The 24521-nt window shown below is 39.6% G+C and overlaps 1 protein-coding gene across 1 annotated transcript; it reads left to right on the forward strand.

The window, feature by feature from the left end:
* Positions 1–5656: 5656 nt before the first annotated feature.
* GMNC (geminin coiled-coil domain containing) lies at positions 5657–12792 on the forward strand. The gene is made up of 5 exons (XM_003412792.3): positions 5657–5662; positions 5952–6126; positions 8339–8427; positions 9325–9441; positions 11789–12792. The coding sequence occupies exons 1-5, from the start codon at positions 5657–5659 to the stop codon at positions 12407–12409; spliced, it is 1008 nt and encodes a 335-aa protein (XP_003412840.1). The 3' UTR covers positions 12410–12792.
* Positions 12793–24521: the final 11729 nt, after the last annotated feature.

A 24521-nucleotide genomic window follows, 5' to 3' on the forward strand; every position in this document is an offset into this window, starting at 1 on the left:
CTCTTTCATATCATCGTATGTAGAACTGCTAAAGAATTTTACATTATCGCTTACCTGATGAATTTTTTAAAAAAATAATCATTGTTAAACAAGGAAAAATAACACTTATACCTATGCAGTAGGCTTTTTTTTTTTTTAAGTGTATAAATCAGACCTTAGAATTTGCTAATTTTTTTTTTCCTTTGGTGTATGCTTTCAGGGAAGCTTTATCTCCTGATTTATGTTCAATTGTCAATAACTATTAACTGTTTAACTTTAGGGTTTCTCTGCCACCATATCCACTCCTACTCCTACTAAGCTAAAGGTAGTTAATGATTTATGAGACATTTGTGTGCTTAAAATCCATCAAAGACTTAAAACATATTTTTAACTCTCAAAATAAGCTGGATTATAAATGTATTTTCATGTTCAGTTACCTTTAACTAACGAGGCACAGCAGTGTATAAGTTAAAAGACATGAGTCCCCTGTACCTAATAGGGATGCTAATATCTACTACTCATGATTTAGGCAGTGAAATGGGAATTTTACAAGTATATTAGTAGTCACCTTGTAATAAACCTCTCAGGGAGCTTTTGCTTTTCTAATTTACCAGACGACTTAACTGGGAATTTAGAAACCTTGATCATATAGCCCCAGATGATTCGGTCTCGGAGAGTAGAGCAGGGATTTGAACCCAGGCATATTTAGATGGGGAAACCCTGGTGGTGTACTGCTTAAGAGCTACGGCTGCTAACCAAAACGTTGGCAGTTCAAATCTACCAGGCGCTCCTTGGAAACTCTATGGGGCAGTTCTACTCTGTCCAACAGGGTCGCTATGAGTCAGAATTGACTCGAAGGCAACAGGTTTGCTTTTGTTTTGTTGGTTGGGTTATATTTAGATGGTGCAAACAATTAACACACTTGGCTGCTGGCTGAAAGGCTCAAGGTTTGAGTCCACTCAGAGGTGACTCAGAAGAAAGGCCCGGCACTCCGCGTCTCAGAAAGCAGCCTTTGAGAACCCTACCGAGCACAGCTCTACTCTGACACGTATGGGTCTCCATGAGTCAGAATCGACTAGACAGCAACTGAATATTTCCACCCCAAGTCTATGTTTTTTTTTTTTTTAAAATACCATGTTGGCTCAATCATCCCTTTCGAATCATTTTTTAGAGCCAAGAAACTATATCTTGCAGAGGCTCAAGTGCCCCATCTGTGACAGTTTCCATAAACAGAACAGTTCATTCCTCCTTGTACTGCCCCTGGTACCCATCACAAAACTAATTCGGGTTTTGCAAACCAGACTGCATGTTGGCAGCTCCAGAATATGAGTATTTAACTGTCCCAAAGAAGATCATTGACTCTTACAACCTAGGTAGGTTTTATCTGTTTTTCCCATCCTCTCAGAGTCATACGGCTGCTAAGCAAAAGGTCAGCAGCTCGAATCCACCAGGCACTCCTAGCACACCCTGTGGGGCAGTTCTACGCTGTCCTAGAGGTTCGCGATGAGTCAGAATCGACTTGACAGTAACACTTTTGGTTTTTTGTTTTTTGTTTTTTTTGGTTTTTCTCAGGGTCATATAGCCAATACATTCTTTCCCCCGGCATTGACAGCAGATAGCTAGCTCTCTCATGTCATTCACTTATCTGGGGCTTCACCAGACTTGTTTGCCTGAAAATAGTCAATGTCAAGTAACCATGTTCACCTATTTTCCAGTCAGTGCTCACCTAGCCTGTTACTGGTCACTTAAAAAATGCTTGATACTAAACGGAGCAGATGGTAGGCATTCCACAAAAGCTGGCACCTTCTCCTTCCTCTTCCTCTTCCAATTCTTCGTTTTGGACACAGAGTACGTAACGAGCATCTGCTGTGTACCAGGCACTTTGCTAAATGCTGTGAGCGGTAAGTACGGTACCAAGTAGGATAAAGAAGGGTCAAAGCTGTTTAAAGGAAGGGCAATGCAAGCCAGAATTGGAAGTTTTCTCAATTCCTACACTATGTCCATTACATGCTAAAAAAAAACCCAAACCCATTGCCGTGGAGTCAATTCTGACTCTTAATGACCCTATAGGACAGAGTTGAACTGCCCCATACGGTTTCCAAGGAGCAGCTGGTGGATTTGAACTGCTGACCTTTTGGTTAGCCATCTGAGTTCTTAACCATCGCACCACCAGGGCTCCATTACGTAAATGGCTGTAATGTTCTGTGGCAAGAAGTCAAGGCCAAATGAAAACTATGTGTGGTGGTAAGGAGCATATATGCTGGAGCTGGATTGCTTAGGTTCAAATCCCAAATCTGCGACTTCTAATTGTGTTAACACTGGCCCTGTCGTGTTAACCTTGGTCAAGTTTCTTAAGCTCTGTGGTACATTTGTAACCCTGTAAACTTACCTCTGGAAACCCTGGTGACGCAGTGGTTAAGAGCTACAGCTGCTAACCAAAAGGTCAGCAGTTCCAATCCACCAGGCGCTCCTTGGAAATCCTATAGGGCAGTTCTACTCTGTCTTGTAGGGTCGCTATGAGTTGGAATCAACTCGATGGCAATGGGTTTGGTTTTTTTGGTTTGTTTTTTTAAACTTACCTCTTAGGTTTACTATTAACTGTGTCTATTTAGTTGCTAAGTTAAAAGGAGCTGTACATTGTTGGTACGGGATAAATGGTTTAAAACATGATATTGTTCCTCTTCTCTGAATATAACATCATAGGAATTAAATAAGAACACCACACAAGAATAAAATGTAAAAGATATCTGGAATCAAATACTTTTGAGAGATATGGACATAAGCTAATTTTTTTTAGTAGTCGCTGGGTGGCACAAAGTGATGAGCACTAGACTACAAGCCAAAGGTTGGTGGTTCGAACCCATGCAAAAGCACCTTGGAAGACAGGCCTGGCAATCTGCTTCCCAAAAGTCACAGCCTTGAAAACTCTGTAGAGAAGTTCTACTGTTCACACATGGGATTGCAATGAGTCGGAATCAGCTTGATGGCAACTAACAACAACAATTTTTCTTAATTATAATATCTATACATTGTTAGTTACGAAGCAAGGGCCAACAGAGAGGAAGACACTTTAGATTCTTAAATTTGTAGCTTGAATATAAGTCCCATTAATCCATTCTTTCGACCAATATTTACTCAACATCTATTTACTACATGGGAGTCCCAGGGTAATAAAGTAAGTCCTCAGCTACTAACAGAAAGATTAGCCGTTTGAATCCACCCAGAGGTACCTCAAAAGAAAGGCCTGGCGATCTGCTTCTGAAAGGTTATAGCCATTTAAAACCCTAAGAAACTGCAGTTCCACTCTGAAACACATAGGGTCGCCATCAGTCTGAATCCGCTTGGTGGCAGCTGGTGGTAGTGGTGGATTTATTACGGTGAGAAATTGCCCCAGGCACTTTGAAAAAAAGCAGTGAACAAAACGGGCAGAAAGCACCGTCCCTGTGAAACGTACATTCTATAATTGGTACAGATCAACTTCGTATTTAACACCTGGTAGCCTAGTGGTTAAGGGCTACAGCTGCTAACAGAGAAAAAGGTCAGTAATTCGAATCCACCAGGCGCTCATTGGAAACCGTATGAGGCAGTTCTACTCTGTCCTTTAGGGTCTCTATGAGTCGGCATCCACTCGACCGCAACAGGTTTGGTTTTTTGTTTGTTTATAGGCGGGAAAATTGATACGCACACACAGAATCAACTTGCAACGTCATACATTAAGTTGATAATACTCCACAGGGGGAAAAAAAAAATCATAGGACAGAGTAGAACTGCCCCACAGGGTTTCCAAAGAGAAGTTGGTGGATTTGAACTGCCAACCTTTATGGTTACCAGACACGCTCTTAACCACTGTGCCACCAGGGCTGCATACCCTGTTGGGTGGCCAGAAAGTACACAGAAGCATCCCCAACTCGGGGGTCACTGGCTGGGCCTCCTCAAGAGCAGCCGTCATCCTTGCGATGCGTCCTTTGCCTCTTTTGCGGGCCCTGCCCCTGGCCTCCGGGCCGCCCCTGCCCCGGCCGCCCCGTCGGTCGCCTGGTCCCGCGGAGCCGGCTCGGCGCGGTTGGGAAGCAGCGCGGGACCCCGGGGGCGCACCGCCGCGGTCCTGCCCCACCCACGGCCCGGGACCCCAGGCCCCGGCGCGGGGGCGTCCCCGGTGCGAAGGCTGCTGGCTGCCTCCTGACACGTCACCAATTTGACAGCCTGGCGCCAAAGCAGAGGGCGGCGCTCGCCCAGAGCCCCGGGGCGGCACCGCGAGCTCCTGCGGATTAGAACTCGCCTCTCCTGGCTCCTCCCCTCAGTCCCATTTAAGGCTCCGACGGGCTTGACGGAAAATTAAGCGTGGGCTCAGTTTCTGCAGCGCCTTCTTCCACTGCAAGATGGTAAGTGAGTAGCTGGTGTCAGCTAGTCCACTGGCGAAACCTGGGGCTCTGCAGGGTAATAAGCTTTGCATTTACAATTTCTTCCGCTCTGCTATCTACCCATTAGAACAGGTCATTTCTTCTCCCTTAGGTCAATTACCTTTTCTTCTCCCCGTGTCATTCCTGCCTTCCTCTGGTCTGATGTCTCTCTCTCTCTTCTGTGTCTCTTATCTTTTTGCCTTCTTTGTTATTTCTCCTCTCCTTTCTCACCTGCAGCTTTCTCTCCCTCTCCACCTGTGCTCACTTTTGATTTCACCTCTTCCCCTAGATTATGCACATATTTGCAAACACTTGGACTTGAACAAGTATTTGGGGTTTGTTTTCTTCTCAGGTGTCAATTGCATAATTGCTCAGCTCTGATTCCAAGAATCACCTCATGGAAGGAGCCTGCAAACATGCTTTTAGAATAAAAGAAAATAGCACTTGATAAACTTTTGGCTGAATTTCTTTCCTGCAACTGCCCAAGCTGGACTTATTTCAGAACTGGACTTTTTTTTTGAAACTTAACTTGCCGGGAATATTAACAAAGTGTAATATCATTGACTTAATTTTTTTTTTTTGCCCCTTTCATATTTGTTTTCTCTCTGCTTATGTTATGCCCAAGAAAGTCCTCAAGTCAAAAAAAAAAAAAGGCAAAAGTGGTCAAAAAGAGTCCAACCCTGAGCGCTGCTTGAAATGAATGGCTTTTACCTGATTAAACATTGACAAATAATTAGGAACGGGCTGTTGTACAAATTAACTCAGGAAGGCTGCATACCTGCCCCTGCCTGGCTATCTCAAAAGACTGTGTTTGAGGTCTGAGGAGGGGGTGGGTAGGAGGATGTTCACTGGGTCAGAACACAGGGGAGAATACATGCCAGGCAGTTCGTGGTGGTGAGATAACTTTGGAAGGACACTGAAACCTAATGATGGAGCGAACTAGGGCTCGTTGTCTTTGCTGACTAACTTATTTCAGCTTTGATTATATTGTTTATTTGGAGTGGCTTTATGATCCTGTGTGTGCTTGGAATTGGGGTGTGAGTTGGAAGCAATATTTATCTAATTAGGTCTGGAACAGACATATACACAAACACATACGGGTATGATGTATGTTGTGTGTGTGTGTGTGACAAATTTCTCATTCAGAAACTATAAAAAGGATATTAGAATATATAATGTCATGCCCTAGCCATTTCCATCTTAGCACCCCAGCATCTTGCCTTTCAAGGTTATTAGAAATGTAATTAAGGTAATTCCTAGAGAGAACCAGGTAGTTCATAATGCCTGTAAGTAGAATTCTTTTTACTTCAATTCTGGGTAGCCTGTTTGATGGCCCAGGTATTACAAATTTGGTCCATCCAATCCTAGTCTGTTCTCTGCTCAGAAAGCCTGAGGAAAGTGCTGGGTACAACAAGCTGATTCCCTTTTAGTAATTAAGTCTTGGATCTATACTTAACACCTTTACTGTTTCTTACTGCATTTAATTTCTGCATCTTTCTCTTGTCTTTTCCCCTTCCAAATCCCCATCGCCCCTTCTTCTGGGACCCCCCGGCCCCCTTGTGCTGAACTTCACAGAACACCATTCTGCCTTGCCAAGACCAGTACTTTGTAGGAGGCCAGGGCTGTAATTGCCCGTATTCCACTACAACGTCAGAATCTAGTGTTGACGTTTCCAGGGAGACTTGGGTCTCTTTCTGGGCTGCTGGTCTCCTGGACGACAGAGAGCCCCAACAAGCACCACAGGCACAGGGTAAGTTCTGCTCTTCTGCTTTCCTGGTTGAGTTGGGGCCTTTTTCCAGCACCCATGGTTGCAAAGCATCACGGGCCGGGGCTCTGTAGAAGGGATGATTTGGAATGTGAAAGTGAGCCCAAAGACTCCTACATTTTCTTGCTGTTTTGTGCTTGCTGAGTAGTGAATATGGGAGTCTGTCCTTAGCCTGTCTGACATCATGTATCTGTCCCGACATCTTACAGCTCTTGGTGCGAATGGATTTCCACCTTACTGAGGGAGTTGGTGTCTGAGTCAAAGCTTTATAAATAACTCTCTAGGAGAATGGTTATGGAGTCAAAATACCAGTTAGAGCATTTTTTTTTGAAATTCAGAAAGACTTCCCTCGGTATGAGAGAGAAGCAAGGAGAAATACGAATTTAAGCTTTCATTACCTAGAGGAAGTCCAGGGAACAGGCGCCTTTTACCTAAAGCCTACTTCATCTTTGGGGGGACATATAATAATGATGGAAAATTACATATGGATTTTACTCTGGGATTGAGTGAACAGTATCTGTAAGTATTAAAGGAATTTCTGTATTAACACTCAAGTTTCTGCAAAAACTCTCAGATGGCCTCAAAATTAAATTTCTCTACTCTGGTTTCTGCCGCATGCTTTCTTCCTTTCTGGTTTTTGTTTTTGTTTTAATTTAAGGCACAAAGAAACAAACAAATAATTACCCTCCAAATACTGAAATGGAAACCCTGGTGGCACAGTGGTTAAAAGCTCGGCTGCTAACCAAAAGGCTGGCAGTTCAAATCCACCAGGCGCTTCTTGGAAATCCTATGGGGCAGTTCTACTCTGTCCTTTAGGATCACTATGAGTCGGAATCGACTCGATGGCAGTGGGGTTTTTTTTAACACCGAATTACGCTTTATGCTAGGGGAAGGAGTACTTCAATTTTAGCTTTCCACCACAAGCACCAGAGAAAAGTGACCAAGGATATGAACCCAAACTGTTGATAAAATGTTACTTCTGTCCCCTTACTCTTCACACTACTTTGAATAAAATATTTTGGTAACAGCAGTTTAAGTAGAGGAGGGCAAGAGTCAGGCCTGTAGGAGAGGAGGAAGAGAAAGTAATAGGAAACCAATCCAGCATGCCCAATCATAGTTTATGGACAGGTATAGTTTGTTGTCAAATATATATATTAAAAAAAAAAAAAAAAACTTCTGTGAAGAAGCTCAAAAGATCAGAAGGCATCACTTGAAACAGATGAGGTTTGGGTACCATTTTGAAACATTTCATCAAGCTCTTCAAAGAAGCAAGTTCCCAATTATTTGAGAGTGAAAAGTGCTACCGCATAGAATTCTGAGTGAATACTCTCCATCAGATTTAACTGCAGGAAGACAGGCAAGGATTTCAATCTGGGGAAAATTATAGCAATGCAAAATAGGATTGTATTCTAGAGTCAAACACTGTCATCAACTGCTAAAGTCTAGAAAATAAGAAAAAACTAGAAAAATGTAGTTGAATTGCGATACTATTCCTGGTGGAAGCCAAAATAAAATCAAACCCCTTGCCATCAAGTCAATTCTAACTCTTAGTGATCCTAGAGGACAGAGTAGAACTGCCCCATAGGGTTTCCAAGGAGCAGCTGGTGGATTCCAACTGGCAGCCTTCAGTGAGCACCCAAATGGTTAACCATTGCACCAGCAGGACTCCATCCCTAGTGGAGGGAGAACAAAAAAACCAAACTCAATGCCATCGAGTCAATTCCGACTCATAGTAACCCTATAGGGCAGAATAGAACTGCCCCAATGGGTTCCAAGGAGTGGCTGGTGAATTCGGACTGTTGACCTCTTGGTTAGCAGCTGAGCTCTATTAGCACTGTGCCACCAGGGCTTCAGTGGAGGGAGACTCAACAGATATTTGAATCAATCAATATTGCAGATGGAACAGTATCAATTTAGCCAGTAGGAATACATATTCTGGGGAAGAATATGGCTTCTTTGCTCCTAAAAACTCCCGTTTTAATGGCTATAGTATATAATCTATAAATGTTTGTCTCTCACAGCTTTCTTGCCTCTTCTGAAAGCTTTAAAAACTTTGTTCTGTATGGTGGCTATAGGTATGCCTTAGAAAGGTAATTGAGCTAATGAAACTTCCTGAAATCCTTTAGTGAGTTTTCCTATTGCATGTGAACTGCCAAATACGTGTTTTCTGAGTTATCCATTTGTTATTTTCACACAGAATCATCCAGTGACTCGAATTTCCCTGTTCTGGACTCCTCTTCCTGGGAAGAGAACCAGCTTTCTTCTCAGCTCTACCGAAACAAGCAGGTATGTGTGGGTAATTGGAGCATTGAGACCGGCCATGTTCCACCCAGTGGGTTCTCCATCGAGTCTTAATTAAAACGTTACCTTTCTTCTTTTTCCGTTTTAAATTCATATATTGACTTTCAGTTTAAAACCGAAGTGGGTATATGTCCACAGAGCGAGCAAAGTTATGTGATCAACATCACAGAAAGAAAGAAAGAAAAAAAACATCTCTAGAAAGACCAGCAGTGAAGCTCCAACTAATACACAGTTTACCTGTGTGACCTCTTGGATCCGCCTTTTCCTCCTCCGTGCTGCTTACCTCAGTGGGCTGTTGGAAAGGTCAAACGATATAATGATGATGATATTTTTAAACCATAAAAATAGCTAACCACTTGGGGAAGGGATGATGGTTATAAAAGTTATTGAAAAATTGCTTCATTTTCCATGGTTTTTTGTTGTTCCTGAGAAAGTAATCTACTGGATATACAAACAGACTCATCTGAGGCTGATGGAAGCCAAACCATCTCTCTGTTTTTTATTTTAGTTTATTTTTTTAATACACAAGAAAGGAGTCCAGCAAACCCTTTGTCAAGCATCCTTTTCTATATTTAAACAGTTGCGTGCAACTTATTTTCCTATGTACCTCTCCATTCCCTTGTGGTTACGATTTTGAAAGTTCCATAATCTCTTCAAACACTTTGCAAAGACTAATAATTAAAAAAAATTCACAGCAGAAAACTAAACAATCAGGAGGCATGGATTAGATTTAGGCCTCTAGGGCTAGGGCTCGTTGAGGTCGTGTTGGTAAAACAAACAGTCAAATAATCAAGTTGAGCCTGGTAGAGCAGCAACGACGCTGTTATAAGGTTACAAAGTCAATATAGTAGAGCAGCCTTCACCATTGTCTGCTTCTTACAGCTCCAAGATACTCTGGTGCAGAAGGAAGAAGAACTTGCTAGGTTACATGAAGAGAATAATCACCTCAGACAATACCTGAATTCTGCTTTAGTAAAATGTCTTGAGGAAAAAGCCAAGGTATGCAGCTATCCCCCTCCTTTTTATAAAAATGGAACAGTGGTTTGAGAAAGGAACCATTTGGGTAATATGCCTTGATCTAAGTGTAAAAAGATCAATAAATAATGCATTTGAAACGCGATAATGGAATGGATGGATATTTCTCAAGGAAATATAGCACATTCCCAAGAATTTCTGTGTATTATTTGTGTAGATTGCAGATTTTAGCCATACATTACAAGTTGAGTTGCGTAAGAATCAAAAGCCATTCAAGGGAATTGCTAAGACAATAGAGGTTAATCAAAAGAATCTTAGACACATGGAACACAAGAGTGGGAATCAGATTTGAAAGACACCCCAAAAAAAACCCATTGCCATCAAGTTGATTCTGACTCCTAGCAACCCTATAGGACAGGGTAGAATTGCCCCGTAGGACTTCCAAGGAGCAGCTGGTGGATTCCATCTGCTGACCTTTTGGTTAGCGGCCGAGCTCTGAACCACTGAGCTACCAGGGCTCCAAGAGACACCCAGTTCTTTTGATTATCTGTTTGACTTTAGTTAAGTCATTCTCTCACTCAAGGCCTTTGTTACCTTCATCTGCAAATGGTTAGGAGTCTCCTCAGCTGGACAATGCCAGGAATATTTACAGTTAGAACCCAGATCTCCTGACTGTCAATTAAATATACCAAATTACCTTTTAATTTACTCAGAGTCCCCGGGTGGTGCAAACTCTTAAGCACTCAACTACTAACCACGAGGTTGGCGGTTCAAAGGCGCCCGGAAGCACCTCAGAAGAAAGACTGAGTGATCTGCTTCCCGTACATCACAGCCTTGACAACCCTATGGAGCCAGCCCAGTTCTACTCTGCCATACATGCGGTTGCCATGAGTCGTAATCAATTCAGTGGCAACTGGTTTGTTTTATTTTGGTTTTTAATTCACATCTTTCTCTGCACTTTAAAATTCAAATAAACTGTTTATAACATGAGAATAAATAGTTCGCCCGTATGTCTTTTTTTTTGCTCTTCTTCCTTTCTTTGGTTTTTGTATCTTTTATTATCTGTTTGCAATTCTAAGTGAGAAGAGGAAACCCAAAGAGCAGAAGCCTGTTATCAATCTTTACCTTACTTCTAAACAAGCTACATTATTTGAAATTCTTTAGTTAATCTAAGCTGGTGAGGCCTCTTACTAGTCTCACAGGATATGACAGTTTAGAAAAGATACTAGATTTGATTCCTTTACAACTCGATTAGTTTTGTTAAAAAGGAAACACATCTCACACCGATTAGTCTAGGCTCCTAACTCCAGCCAACATTCCATGATGAAAGGCAGTTTTTAAATTAAGTAAATAATATTAACTTGCCAATTTTATCTCTCTTGGTCTCAGTTTTCCCAGATTTTGAATAATGTGATAAAGTTAACGAATAAGAGGCATCAGCAATGCATCGTGTTTAAATCAGGTGTTCTATCTACATTTCGATGGCTTAGGGTTAAATCTAGACATGTGATCTCCAGCAAGTCACTAATATGTCTGCCCCAGTTTCCTCACTGATGGGGATTTTAATAGCATCTGTGTCAAATGAGATAATGCCTGTATTCAACGAGTGGTAGTTGCTATTGTGCTCATTATAATAGTTACTTTCCTGAATTGTGGTTTTAAAGATGTCTTTTGTTCCTTTCAAATTTTAAGCAACTAATGAAAAAAAATATGAGTTCATGTATCTAGGTGGTAAACTGTCATCGTAGGGTTTACTCTGGAAACAGAAGCTCATCTAATCAGTTTTATATGTATAATATGTATTTTCCTGTATACCAAACCAAACCTGTTGCCATGGATTTGATTCCAGCTTACAGAGACCCTATAAGACAGAGCAGAACTACCCCCGTAGGGTTTCCAAGGAGCGACTGGTGGATTTGAACTCCCAACCTTTGGCTAGCAGCTGAGTTCTTAACCACTGCACCATCAGGGCTCCATATATTATTTTTTTACATATGTTTGTGAATGTGTAGTCAATGAGAAAAAGTAGAAATGTAATCAATTTTTCTAAAGAATTGAAAAAAGTCACCAGTAAATACCTTTCAGAGCCCTGGGTAGCACAAATGGTTAAGTACTCTACTACTAACCAAAATGTTGCCGGTCCAACCCACCCACAGGTGCCTCAGAAGATAGGCCTGGTGATCTGCTTCCAAAAGGTAGCAGCTCTGAAAATCCTACGGAGTACAGTTCTACTCTGCAACATATGAACTGGAATCCACTCCATGGCAACTGGTGGTAGTAAATGTTTTTAGGAAGTATAATTAGGCAACAGTCAATAAAGTGATCTTGGTTGAGTGTCTGACTATATGTATTTTCCATATTAATTCCCCAGAAATTACTGTCATCAGATGAGTTCTCCAAAGCATGTGGGAAATTCAAAAGTGGGAAGAGGAAACCCAAAGAGCAGAGATACTCTTCTCTTGAGATTCCCCATCCCAAAAATGCCAAGAGAAACCTCTCTAGTGATTTTGCTACCTGTGAAGAACAACCTGGGCCCCCTGTGGACCCTTGGGTCCTTCAAACACTTGGGTTAAAAGACCTCAACACCATCGATGACACCTTATCAGCTAACTACAGTGCCCTCGCCTCCCCTCCCACAAGGATTTCCAGCACATTTCATCAGTTTCCAGATGACACGGTGGATTATGAAAATGCCCCCCAGGGGCACCTGCCGATTGACTCTGGAGGTGAGAGAACAACCCCCTTACAGAGCACTACCAGCCACGGGGAAGACTTTCACTTCCTTTCTCAACTTTCGAATCCTCCTGGAGAGCTGCAAACCCTTCCTTACTATACTTCCGATGTGTCACCCAACAAGACAGAGATGGCCTTTTCCACGTCTCTGAGCCCTCACTGTAATGTGAAAACACATTCCTTCCACCAGGGACAAGCCTTTGTGCGTCGAGATGAGGCGGGAGGCTGGAGGTTTACCTGGGTTCCTAAGCAGTCTTAGTGACCCCTCTTCTACCACCAAGCACTGCCATGGACTCTGTTTACAAAGAACTCTCTTACACTTGAACTTGACTGTATAGAACATGAAAGCGACTGCCCAGACTGTCTCCTGACACTTTACATGTCACTCTCAATTTACCCACTTAAACCTGCAGGGAATGACTTACAAGAATCCATCATGAAACATGCCTGCTCTTCTTTCGCCTAAATTTGACTTGTTTACACATCAACACTGCTGTTGACTTCCTCCCTTTGTCCTGTACTTGAAAAGTATTTTCCAATTGCTTATGTATTTCTTTGAGACCTAGATAGACTGTTCCAAGCATAACTAGTCTCACAGCTTTTCTTCTTTGGTTAAGGAGTTTGAATATCTACAGCCTTCACCCTTTCACGTTTCTCTCTCCCTTGTTCCTCTCCATTTCTGAAGACTCCGGTGTTAGAATGATCCCATTTACCACCTCAAGTACCTGTTTTTGAGACTTCTAATATTTTTTTTTTAATATTTGGAGGTGGGGTAAAAACAAGCAGACATAGTATGGATGTGAATAATGTTGGGTTCAGAAAGTTGAATGTCCCATGGTGGGGTTGGAGAAGAGCAGTCCCTCACAACCATTGCAATTCTACCAATTAGCAGTTCCACTGATAAAGAGAATGACAATCGCTTCAAAATGGCCAAGGGTGTACCAGCTTCTATAGGCACCTGGCATCGTCTCTTCAGCCAACTTGGCTCAAGCAAAAACATTTTTGAGGGATTCATAGTAACAGAAGAAGTCATCATTCTAAACGACCCAGAGCTGATAAACCCCCGTTCCTGAAAAGTGTAGTCTAGACTAACTCCACCCTTGTCTCAGTGCTTCGGCCAGTCGTCCATGTATTCATTCTTTTATGCATCTATCTACCCAAAATATTTGTGGAACACCTATTATGTGCCAGGCACCGTGCTAAGATGTGAGCATGTTAGACACTGTGATCCTTCTTGTGGCACTGAGAGTCTAGCCACTCATCTGCTGTGGCCCCCAGAAAGTTACTTCCCTGTTGTGAAGGTTCAGTTTTCCCAGCTGCAGAATACCACTGAGGTTGGACTACAGAATTGCTAAGATTCTCAGAATTGAGGTTAGGTCCCACCAACTTTTCTCCAACACTGCCGTTCCAGGTCATTATCCATTTTAGTTTTGATGGGCATTCCAATTGTTATGGTGGGTGAAATTTATACACAATTTAAAAAGACCAAATATGAGCCATTTTCAGTTAACACTAGCGATCATTGCTCTGATGACAATATTCTTTTCCTGACACCAACTTGTATTGCAGGTTAACTCAAGAATAACTTGCACCTGAAAAACAGGCATTGGTTTTTAAGTAGGTAAGCATAGAGTGAATACAAATACTGACATCAAGGATTTCTCTCTTTTAAACTAAAAAATATATATATTTTTACTGCTCCTTCTTTCCCATCTCCCCAACTCCCTATCCCTCCCAGAATAATTCGTTTGCCTACATTTATTGAGTCAAATGTCAGCTAATGATAAAATGCATCATGTTGAACGCCTCTCCATTTTTTTCATCTTTCAGTAAGTCACCTTGTCCAATCAGTGCCTGAGAACATGAGTGTGCCATTTAGAATTATTTTAACAAAGACATGTCTTGCATTGTTGGCATTTGGCTTTTGCTTTATTTTGATGATTTGAGCAAAGAATCCATTTTGTAAGGTTTTATTAATTAGCATTCATTTTTTATTTGTAATAATCCATAAAGGAGCATCTAAGCTATTAATATTATTCTAGGGAGGATTCCCAGGACTTAGATAGAACACGTTCTATATATACATATATATTTTTAAAGCGCCTTTTACATTCCAGTGTCTGTGCTCCTGGTGGGTAAAATATATCTCCTTTTTAAATGACATGTTTAAAAATAATAATTGGTTTACTTAAATACAGTAGGAAGCAAGAAAGCAACAACAATTTTGAAACTCTAAATGATCAATCTGTAAAATAAAGTTGATCAGCCTATAAACGTTTACTTTGTGTTTTTTAGGCACCTTGCTGTGTACAGGAGACCTGGTGGGGCAGTGGTTGAAAGCTACAGCTGCTAACCAAAAATTTGGCAGTTCGAATCCACCAGCCACTCCTTGGAAACCCTATGGGGCCGTTCTACTCTGTCTTATAGGGTCGCTATGAGTTGGAATTGACTCTAGGGCATTGGGTTTTGTTTTTTTGGTTTTACCATGTTTTACGTATCATAAGGAATTTCTCAAGTTTTGCACAATGCATTTGATACATAAAGCAAAGCCACGTAAAATGTCATAGCTTTTGATAAATTTTAAATGAAACTTTGTCTCAGCTTGGTTTAAAGACATTGCAGCACATTTGTGGTAAATTATGATAACTTGCTCTGGCTTATCTCATGAATAGTAACGTGGAAGAAAGTTACCACGTTCTTAACAATTGTATCAACGGACATTTGGTATTCACTTGACTTATGTACGGAAAATTCTTTTGTTGGTGTTTTATAAACTGAAAATTTCTCTGACCTAAATATGTTCTAACTTGTATGGTTTTACCATGCCCCTTCAGTAAACCACAGTTAATATTTTAGTATAATAAAGGGGAAAATACAGACTAAATAGTGATCATGATAAATATTTTTATTGTGTATAACATTTTCTAATAATAGATTTTTTTTTCTCCTAAGTTTTGACCATAACCATGTTTATTTTCACCTCTTTTGTATTGTGTATATGGCCATACAGATAACTTCAGCATTTAGGGTTTCATGGCTCTTTCCCTTATCCAGGATCCATTAATGTGGCTTTCAGGTGTTAAATGGCCAAAAAAGCCAAGTGCCCTGTGGGTTCAGCACTCTCTTACCTGACCACACTTAAAAATTAAAATCCATGATCAATTGTTAAAATTTGATGATATTTCCGATGTCCTCTGATCATGTGAAAAGTTATCATACACATATAGTATCAGGAACATAAGGACAATTGTAAAGCCTTCGCTATGCAGGTGATGGTTCATGAGTGGGGTGATTCAAGATGGTAATGATGATAAACAATAATTTTGAAAAATTTGAAGAAAACAAACAATGTGATGAATAGAAATAATTGTTCTATTTGATCTAATTCAAGAAGACAACTGTAACAAAATGGATTCAACAGCTGGTATACATCACAGGACAGAGGAAAGCATAAAGTTAACACATCCAGTGCTAATTCTCTTTATTAGTATTACTTCTTGCCTGTGAAGTTGAGATATACAAGTATATACTTGTCCTTTACCAAAAGACTCACCTAAGGTAAATATTAGATGGGATTTTTTTTTCTTTATTTCTCACAAAGCCAAATAGAATTGTTTTTCACAAGCTACCATTTTGTAGTGTAAGTCTATTTCTTAACATATTTGTCTTGTTTTTTGTCTACACTTTTTGCTATATGGACATAACCAGATATCCAGTTATAATTGCTTATGTCGGATATACTACAAATGTAAAATATAATTTAACACTTAATATTTTAAATGGTTATGATTTTTTTGTGATTTCAAATATTTCTCATTATATGTAAGAGTCAATTTTGTAATGAATTTATGGTTAATAAATAAATGATAAAAAATTAATCCTATTTTTTTTGCCCTTCTTTTGGAAACATTTTTCAGTGAATTGAGAAACAGGCTAAGAAAAAGCTTTCTTTGCAATTTCTGCCATATATTTTATATCACAGAAAAAATGTGTACCTCAATTTCCCAATGTATAAAATAGTTATATGGGTAATATTTGAGGCCCTTATTCAACAGATAAAGTCTGTATCAGGCTCTGCAGAGGGTACAATGATTAGTTATGTGCTAAAACTCACTTGCACAAACATAATTTAAACATGCTTAATCACAGTGAGGGAATTACTGAGTCACAGAGTTGAAAAGTCTATGTATATAAGGCTTCAGGTGTGGCTGGATCTAGGTGCTCAAGCACTGTTGTCAGGAAACTGGATTGGCATTTTAAGGAAGATTAAAGATTAGGGACTGAATCTTGAATGGTGTTCAGATACTACTCACCACATAGAAGTGTGACAGGAACCACAATAGGACACTCTGTGAGCTTGAAGAATGTGCTATATCTCATAACATAGTCTATAGTCTTCTCACATTCTTGTCCGTTCTGTTTGCAATCCCTAAAAAATCAATAAGGCCTTGGTCTCAATTACACCATGGGAAATAACAAAAAGTTTGGGGTGTCTGCAAGTGAAAGTTGTAAGCAGGTTTTCCCCGAGGTTGCTATGTACATCATACATTCCTAAGGAGAAGATTAATGTGAAGAGAAAATAGTTTGGAACTTGCATATCAGGCCTGTAACCCATCTGTACATGGGAAGTCTCCTGTTACCAGTCACAGATAACTTGAATTCAACTTTGTTTAGTTTCCTTACAAGGGTATTTGGTATTTTTTCCTGGAGAAATCTACACCTAAACTTCATTCACTCTAAATGGCCCTTGCATATGGATGTACTCAGTATACATTATTGGAAAAGTCTTATCAAAATGAGGTAAGTATTCCAATTTTATAGACGAGAACATTGACTCTCAGTGTTAAATGGGTCACCAGCCTTTCTTAATTTCATCGTTGCTAACGAGCATTGCTTCTAAAAAACCTACTTCATCCTCTATCGTTTCCAAAGACAGCAGTGGGTAAAGTTAGAACTATTGAGGAGATTGGGGAAGAGGAGAGTAAGAAGGAAAGAGTGGACTACATGGTCAAAAACATGAACGGGCTTCTTTAAAAAAGTCAGAAAAGTGGAAAACAAAATACATTTCTCTTTCTCGATTACTACTGCTAAAATAAAGGCCTAAAGTATTAGTTTATCAATAATGTTTGTGAAAGTCTCTCTCTTCTTCCCTTTCAACTAAACCAAACCAGTTACCATCGAGTTGATTTCGACTCATGGTAATCCCATGTGTGCAAAGTAGAATAGCTCTGTAGGGTTTTCAAGGTTATGACTTTCAGCAGCAGATTGCCAGGCCTTTCTTCTGAGGTGCCTCTGGATGGGTTTGAACCACCAGTCTTTTGGTTAGAGCATTTCCTCCCTTCCTACGGGAAACAGATCTCATGCCTGTTCCAATAAGGACATTCTTGTCAATTATTTTAGGTTTATCTCTAAGGGAATGCAAAATAGTTGAAAAAAGTTTTTTTTTCACTGCTGATCCCATCCATTCTAACACACTGTGAGCATTCTACTCTCACTTTGGACATCACGGGTTAAATGACACCTTTTCAGGGACACAGCAGCTATTTTTCCTCATTGCTCTGCCAGGTTGGTAACCTGAAATAATAAGGCATAGAAAGAGTGTTTCCAGGTAATTTCTCATTTCAAGGGACTCCGTAATATCCAGTGGCTGGCCCCTGTGGAATGAGGTCCAGAGATGTCAGATCCTTAACCAGGAATTTTCTGAAGTATTGTTCTCTCAGGGTCCTCCAGTTTCTGTGAAGCTGACAGCAGGAGCAGCTCATAATGACAGTGCAGTGAGAAGCCAGAAACCCTCCTTACAATCAGGCAAAGGGCCAAAAAACACCCTCCTTTCACTCTGGTCTCCTCAGATTGACTACCTCACAGGAGGCATGGAGTCATTCTTCTTCAATCTCTGGCCCACAAAGGGGTCGTCCTGGGTGGTACCTTCAAGTGGCACCTGCACAATGCAGCACATGGTCTCACACACCAATTGAGCAGTGTGTGCACCCAGGAACCCTAACCTTTTTTGAGAGTGAGATCCCCATATTCCTAGAGATTTAACCTTTTCTCCCATTGCTTTTTTTTTTTTAAATATTTTATTGTGTTTTAGGTGAAAGTTTACACAGCATATTAGATTCCCATGCAACAATTCATGCACATGTTGTTCCCTGACATGGGTCACAATCCCCACAACGTGTCAGCGCTTTCACCATTTCTACCCTGCCTACCCCATCCATCCAGTTTCCCTGCCCCTTCTTGCCTTCTCTTCTTTGTTTTTGGGTAAATGTTGATCATTTGGTCTCATATAGTTTTAGTTGATTGTTTAAAGGGGCACATTCCTCACGGGTGTTACTACTTTATAGGCCGATCTATTATTTGGCTGAAAGGTGACCTCCGGGAGTGGTTTCAGTTCCAGGTTTAAAGGGTATCTTATGGCGATAGTTCCAGGGGTTCCTCTAGTCTCTATCAGTCCATTAAGTCTGGTCTTTTTTATGAATTTGAGCTTTGTTCTATATTTTTTTCCCATTCTAACTGGGACATTCTATTATGTCCCCAGTCAGAATGGTTGGTAGTGGTATGCGGGCGCCATCTAGCTCTTTACCTTTGCTTTTAGTGACCACGAATATTCCACCTATACCATTCTATTCTCCTAGCTCCAAATTTCTGCACTTAGTTGTTTGTTCATTTTGTTATTTTTATTGTGGTAAGTATATACACGACAAAATTTGCCATTTAACATTTTTTATATATATAATTCAGTGACATTAATTACATTCGTCATGTTGCACAACCATCACCACTATCTATTTGCAAATTTTTTCATCACCAAAAGCTCAGCGTCCCTTAGAAATGACTCCTTCCCTGAACCCCCCACCCTTGGTAACCACTGATACACTTTAGTCTCTATATATTTGCCTGTTATAGTTATTTTATATAGTAGGATCATACAATATTTGTCCCTTTGTGATTGACTTCTTTCACTCAGCGTGATGTTTTCAAGGATCATCCATGTTGTAGCATGTATCAGGACTTTGTTTCTCTTTATGGAAATGTAATATTATATTGTATGTAAGTACCACGTTTTGTTTATCCATTCATCTGTTGATGGACATTTAGGTTTTCATTTTTTGGCTATGTGGAATGTACTGCAATGAACATTGGTGTGCAGCTATTTGTTTGTGTTCCTGCTTTCAGTTTTTCTGGGTATATACCTAAGACCGGAATTGCTGGAACATATGGTATTTCTATGCTTAAATTTTTGAGGAACATTCAAACTGTTCTCTACAGTGGCTGTAACATTTTATAGTGCCACCCAGCAATGGATGAGGGTTCCAATTTCTCTGAAGTCTTGTCAACACCTGTTGTTTTCCTTTTTTTTTGATCATAGTCATCTTAGGAAGGGTGAAGGGATATCTCATTGTGGTTTTGAGTTGTATTTCCCTAATGACTAATGACATCGAGCATCTTTTCACATGCTTGTTGGCCATATGTATTTCTTCTTTGGTAAGATGTCTAATAACTATGCTGCTTTTTGTTGAAATGATAAAGAGAAATTACATTTCTTGTGAGCCATTCTGTTAGCAATGAGGGAAGTGAATAGGGCGTGAGGCCCAGAATAGCCCTCTGATTGACATAAATAACATCTTTTCAATGATCTTGGACATGGGCTTCTAGAAGATCATTACTAAATGATCTGTGGTGGTTATTCAGGTCCGGGCAGTGTTTCATTCTGTTGTAACTAGGGTTGCTATGAGTAGAAACTGACCCAGTGGCACTTAACAACAACAATGGTGGTTATTAGGATTTATTTGTGTTAGTAGTTTAGAATACAAAGATTTACTTCCCCTTTATTACAGTGCAGTAATATTATAGACAAAGAAAGAATTTTGTAGCTAAAAGAGTGTGCTTTTCCACTCACGGCTATCTGACCGCAGAAATTCATTTCACCTTCCTCAGCCTCAGTGTATCCACCTGAAAAATGGAGATAATAATGTTTGCCCTGTGTATCGCATGTGTTTGTGAGATAATCTTCTAATATTTAAGAACCACTTTATGGTTAACCATCAACCTCCACCCTTAGAGAGAAAATCTATTTCAATTTACTTCTAGAGTGAAAAGCTTCATACTTCATAAAATACAACAATTTTAAATCTGTTATACAACTCTCTGCTGATTCAGTCCAGTAAATGCTCACTGTTTTTCTACTGTGGCCCATGTCTTGAAAGAGCTTACAATGTGGTGAATGGGATAAGAGGAGGAAATGTAGGAAAGGACTTAAGGAAGATGGGATGTGAGAGATAGTCACTGAACATAAAGTTATAATTGCTACAATTAGAGGTAGAGGTAGGAGGGAAAAAACAAGGAAAGCTCAATAGGGCAAAGTATGCAACCTATCCTGGGAAAGGTAGTGGGCCCAGTCAGCCACAAGATAGGTTTTCATAAAATGAAGTTTCTATTATTGGAATCCAGCAGGAGTTTCTGTACAATAAGCACAGCCTCAATGAATGGTCTACCAATAATAGAAGGTAGGTGACACATATAGAACCCAAAGGAGTTGAGAAAATAACTTAGACATGTTATTAGCATCCTTATAATAATAAATCGATATGTTCTTCTGGTCTCATGGCAAAGGAGGCAGTTGTTCATAGAGGTAATTAGCCACACACTCCTTATCCTCCTCCTATTCCTAACTCTCCTTCTTCTTCTGTGGCTCCGGGCAAATATAGACCAATTATTTTACCTGAGATGGCCGCTTGGAAGCTTTTAAGACCTCAAACAAAAAAAAAAAAAAAACCTGTTGCCATTGAGTTGATTCTGACTCCATGGCTGATTTTTTGGAAGTAAATCACCAGGCCTTTCTTCCAAGGAACCCATGGGTGGATTGGAACCAACAACCTTTTGGTTGGCAATAAGCACATTAACTGTTTGCACCATGCAGGAACAACAGATACGGCCTTAGACTATTAGACATGTACGCATGCTAAAAAAGAGGGAAGGAAGAGATAGTTCAAATTCTAAAATACCTTGAACCAGAAGTCTAGTCTGCTTTGTGGGAGAAGAACCTGTTTTAAGATGATCAGTTTAAGTACTTATACAATTCAAGTTTAATACTCATCTGGACTTAGTTTCATGAACATAAATGATTTAAAATTTATGATATTTACCCCAAAATAGAAGGAGTAATTCAATTACTGAAACCAGTGAAAGAGAAAAATAAAGTCAGCTTAATGACAGTAAGTTGAGGCTCCTAATAGATCATTTAAAAGTGATTGTGCAGAGTGGAAAATACTTTGAACAGAGAAATGGAGTAGGTTTCTTGAGAAGAACTGGGGCTCACTTGCAGCTGGTAATAAAAAATTTATAGTAAAATAAATCTGTGTTGCTATGCATGTTTGTTCAGCAGCGGTCAAGAACTTATGAACTACTCACAATTACCTAATAAATAAGTAAACACCGAAAATGAAAAAAATTGAAGTTGCCACAAATGACTTCCTATTTGTATACACATTTACATATTTTGTATTAGGAAAATATATAATAAAATCTTATACTCCTAACATGTCTAATGAAATACAGATTATATATGTATCAAACATATACACAAATCAGTAGTTTCATAACCACTTTTCAAGAGATGGAAGCCCTAGTGGTGTAGTGGTTAAGTACTACTGCTGCTAACCAAAAGGTCAGCAGTTCAAATCCACCAGATGCTCCTTGGAAACTCTATGGGGCCATTCTACTCTGTTCTCTATGGTCACTATGAGTCAGAATGTCCTCAACAGCAATGTTTTTTTGTTTTTGTTTTTGTTTTTTTTTGTGAAATACTGTAACACACACCTTTCAGGTTATTAAACTTTCTTCTACAATATTATTTTCAGTTAATTCATACTATGGGGGTCACCATGAATTGGAATTGACTAGATGGCAACTAGTTTAGAGGGTTTTTTTTTTTAAAGCTACTGCATGACTAAGATGTCTGTGTGTGGCTCAACTAGTTACATGCTCAACTACCACCTGAAAGGAAGGCAGTTCAAATCTACGCAGAGAAGCCTTGAAAGACAGGCCTGGAGATCTGCTTCCAAAAGGTCACAGGCCTGAAAACCCTATGGAGCAGTTCTACTCTTCACACATGGTGTCACCGTGAGCTGGAATTGACTTGACGGTAGAAATAACAATAACAACAACATTGTATGAATGTATTATAATATATTCAACCAACTGTCTCTTCCCAGATATGAAAGTTTCTTTCCAATTTCCTCACTGTGATGTAACAGTGGATATTCTTGCTGATACATATTTCTCTAGAAGCTTACTTGCTTTGTGATAAGGTACTTCCGCCTTTAAGGGTCCAAACACAAATGGCCAAAAAAAAAAGCCCCAAGCCTTATCCTCCTCAATGCTCAGTTAACAAGCAATAATTATTCTAATTAAGAACCACAGTGACTGAGCAAGTCCCCATCTGAGCTTTTATAAAAACTGGCTGCCCTTGAGTGCAACTCACAGTGACCCTACAGGACAGAGTAGAACTGCCCTATAGCGCTTCCAAGGCTGTAATTTTTATGGGAGCAAACCGCCACATCTTTCTTCCATGGAGCAGCCGATAGGTTCAAACCGCCAACCTGTTAGTTAGCAGCTGAGGGCTTAACCACTGTGCTACGAGGGCTCCTGTGAGCTTCAGTAGCCTTCAGTTCAGGGTTGAAAAAGAAACTCTTTGGATCCTGTCCTTGAAGAATTTGTTGTCTCATGATTAACAATAACAACAACAACAAAAGTTGCTGTCAAGTCAATTATGACCCTATAGGACAGAGTAGAACTGCCCCATACAGTTTCCAAGAAGCAGCGGATGGACTTCAGACCTTTTGGTTGGCAGCCCTGTCACTTAACCACTGCATGACCAGGGCTCTGCTTCATGATCAGAGGGATGCCAACAGGGTCACTGTGAGTCAGAATCGATGGCACACAATGACGAACTCTTTCATCTAATATTAAAACATTTGCAAATCTGCATTTGGGGGCTCTCAGGGAGAACGCTCAGGATAATCCTGAAGAACTGGGAAAATTTTAGGTACTGATTGGAAAGGTGAACATAATAAAATTACTGTAATCAATAGAGCTAACACCTAATTTTTGCTAACTTTGCCACTGAAGCCTCTAAACTCTATGGTAATATATACATATAAAAAAATTTTTTTCTATGTATGTATATGTGTATGCATATATACATATATATACAGTCCTGATTCTCTCAATTGATAAGAATCTCAAATTTTGAGTTCTGAATAGTAAATTCTGTAAACAATCTCTATTCTTTTCTGATTGTAAATGCCATACATGCTCATTTTTTCAAGAATTATGTTTTATGGGACAATTTGTTATCAAGGAAGAGAAAGATCTGTATTTTGTAGATAAGAAAGTTAACTTATCAACCCCACTTTTCCTCTTTTTTTTCTTTAGAAAATTTGAAAATGTAAAGAGTAGTGATTCTTTATTGTAAGTGTATTCAAATTTATTTTATTCCTCTGAATATTCTAACGTTTCCTTTTGTGCTTCCTCTATTTGTTTAAAGATTAGAAAGATATTACCCATCCAAAAAATCTTAGGTCACATCAGTTTGTTCTCTGATGGTTTTTCTATCATCATATACAGATATTTTTTATTTTGATGAAAGATGCATAGTATTAAAAATATTGCTGCCACTCAAAATATTGATAGTTTTTCCAGCACTATTAATTAAACAACCACCTTCAAATCAGAGTTGTATAGAGATTCCTTGAATAACACATTATATTTTGATATATAGTAGCATACATTTATAAACTATTCAGTTCATTTTTATATATATAAAAGGAAAAAATCAGTTATGAAATTTATGTTACATAATAAAAGCAAAAACAAATATAATTGTACCTTTATTGTCATGAGACAATTTAATAAATATGAGACAAAGTAAGAAATGGAAACCGGGTAAACAATAAAAAGTGTTTTAGGTGGGGAGAAGCAAAGCAGAGAGAGAGGGCTTTGGATCACAATTTTCTCTCTCATTTCTATTGCTGTTAATGTCCAAACCAATTTGCAGAAAAGCAAGAGAGAGATAATATTCAAGGATAATGAACAGGCGTCATGGGGACGAGCATGTGATGGATCTCTACCCTCCCAAATCAATGAATCATCAAGGATGCGCAATGGAAAGAGAAAAAAGTTATTTGACCAAGTTAGATATTTAGACAACAAGCCCTTGAGCCATTTGGTTAGTAGATGAGGTATTGATTTTTAAGTCATGGGAAGTAAGCATTCCAATCCTTAGCTACTCAGGTCATTCTGTGACCTGTTCCATTACGTATTTGTAATCCCTCATCATTTTGGAATGAAACAGTACCACTATTTAAAAT

This window comes from Loxodonta africana, chromosome 1, assembly GCF_030014295.1.
Source record: "Loxodonta africana isolate mLoxAfr1 chromosome 1, mLoxAfr1.hap2, whole genome shotgun sequence".
NCBI classification, from domain to species: domain Eukaryota; kingdom Metazoa; phylum Chordata; class Mammalia; order Proboscidea; family Elephantidae; genus Loxodonta; species Loxodonta africana.

Excerpts from the sequence above, each read along its gene's own strand:
- GMNC (XM_003412792.3), top strand. Across the intron at positions 6,127-8,338 it reads ACAAGCACCACAGGCACAGG|AATCATCCAGTGACTCGAAT; the intron begins GTAAGTTCTGCT and ends ATTTTCACACAG. Across the intron at positions 9,442-11,788 it reads GTCTTGAGGAAAAAGCCAAG|AAATTACTGTCATCAGATGA; the intron begins GTATGCAGCTAT and ends TTAATTCCCCAG.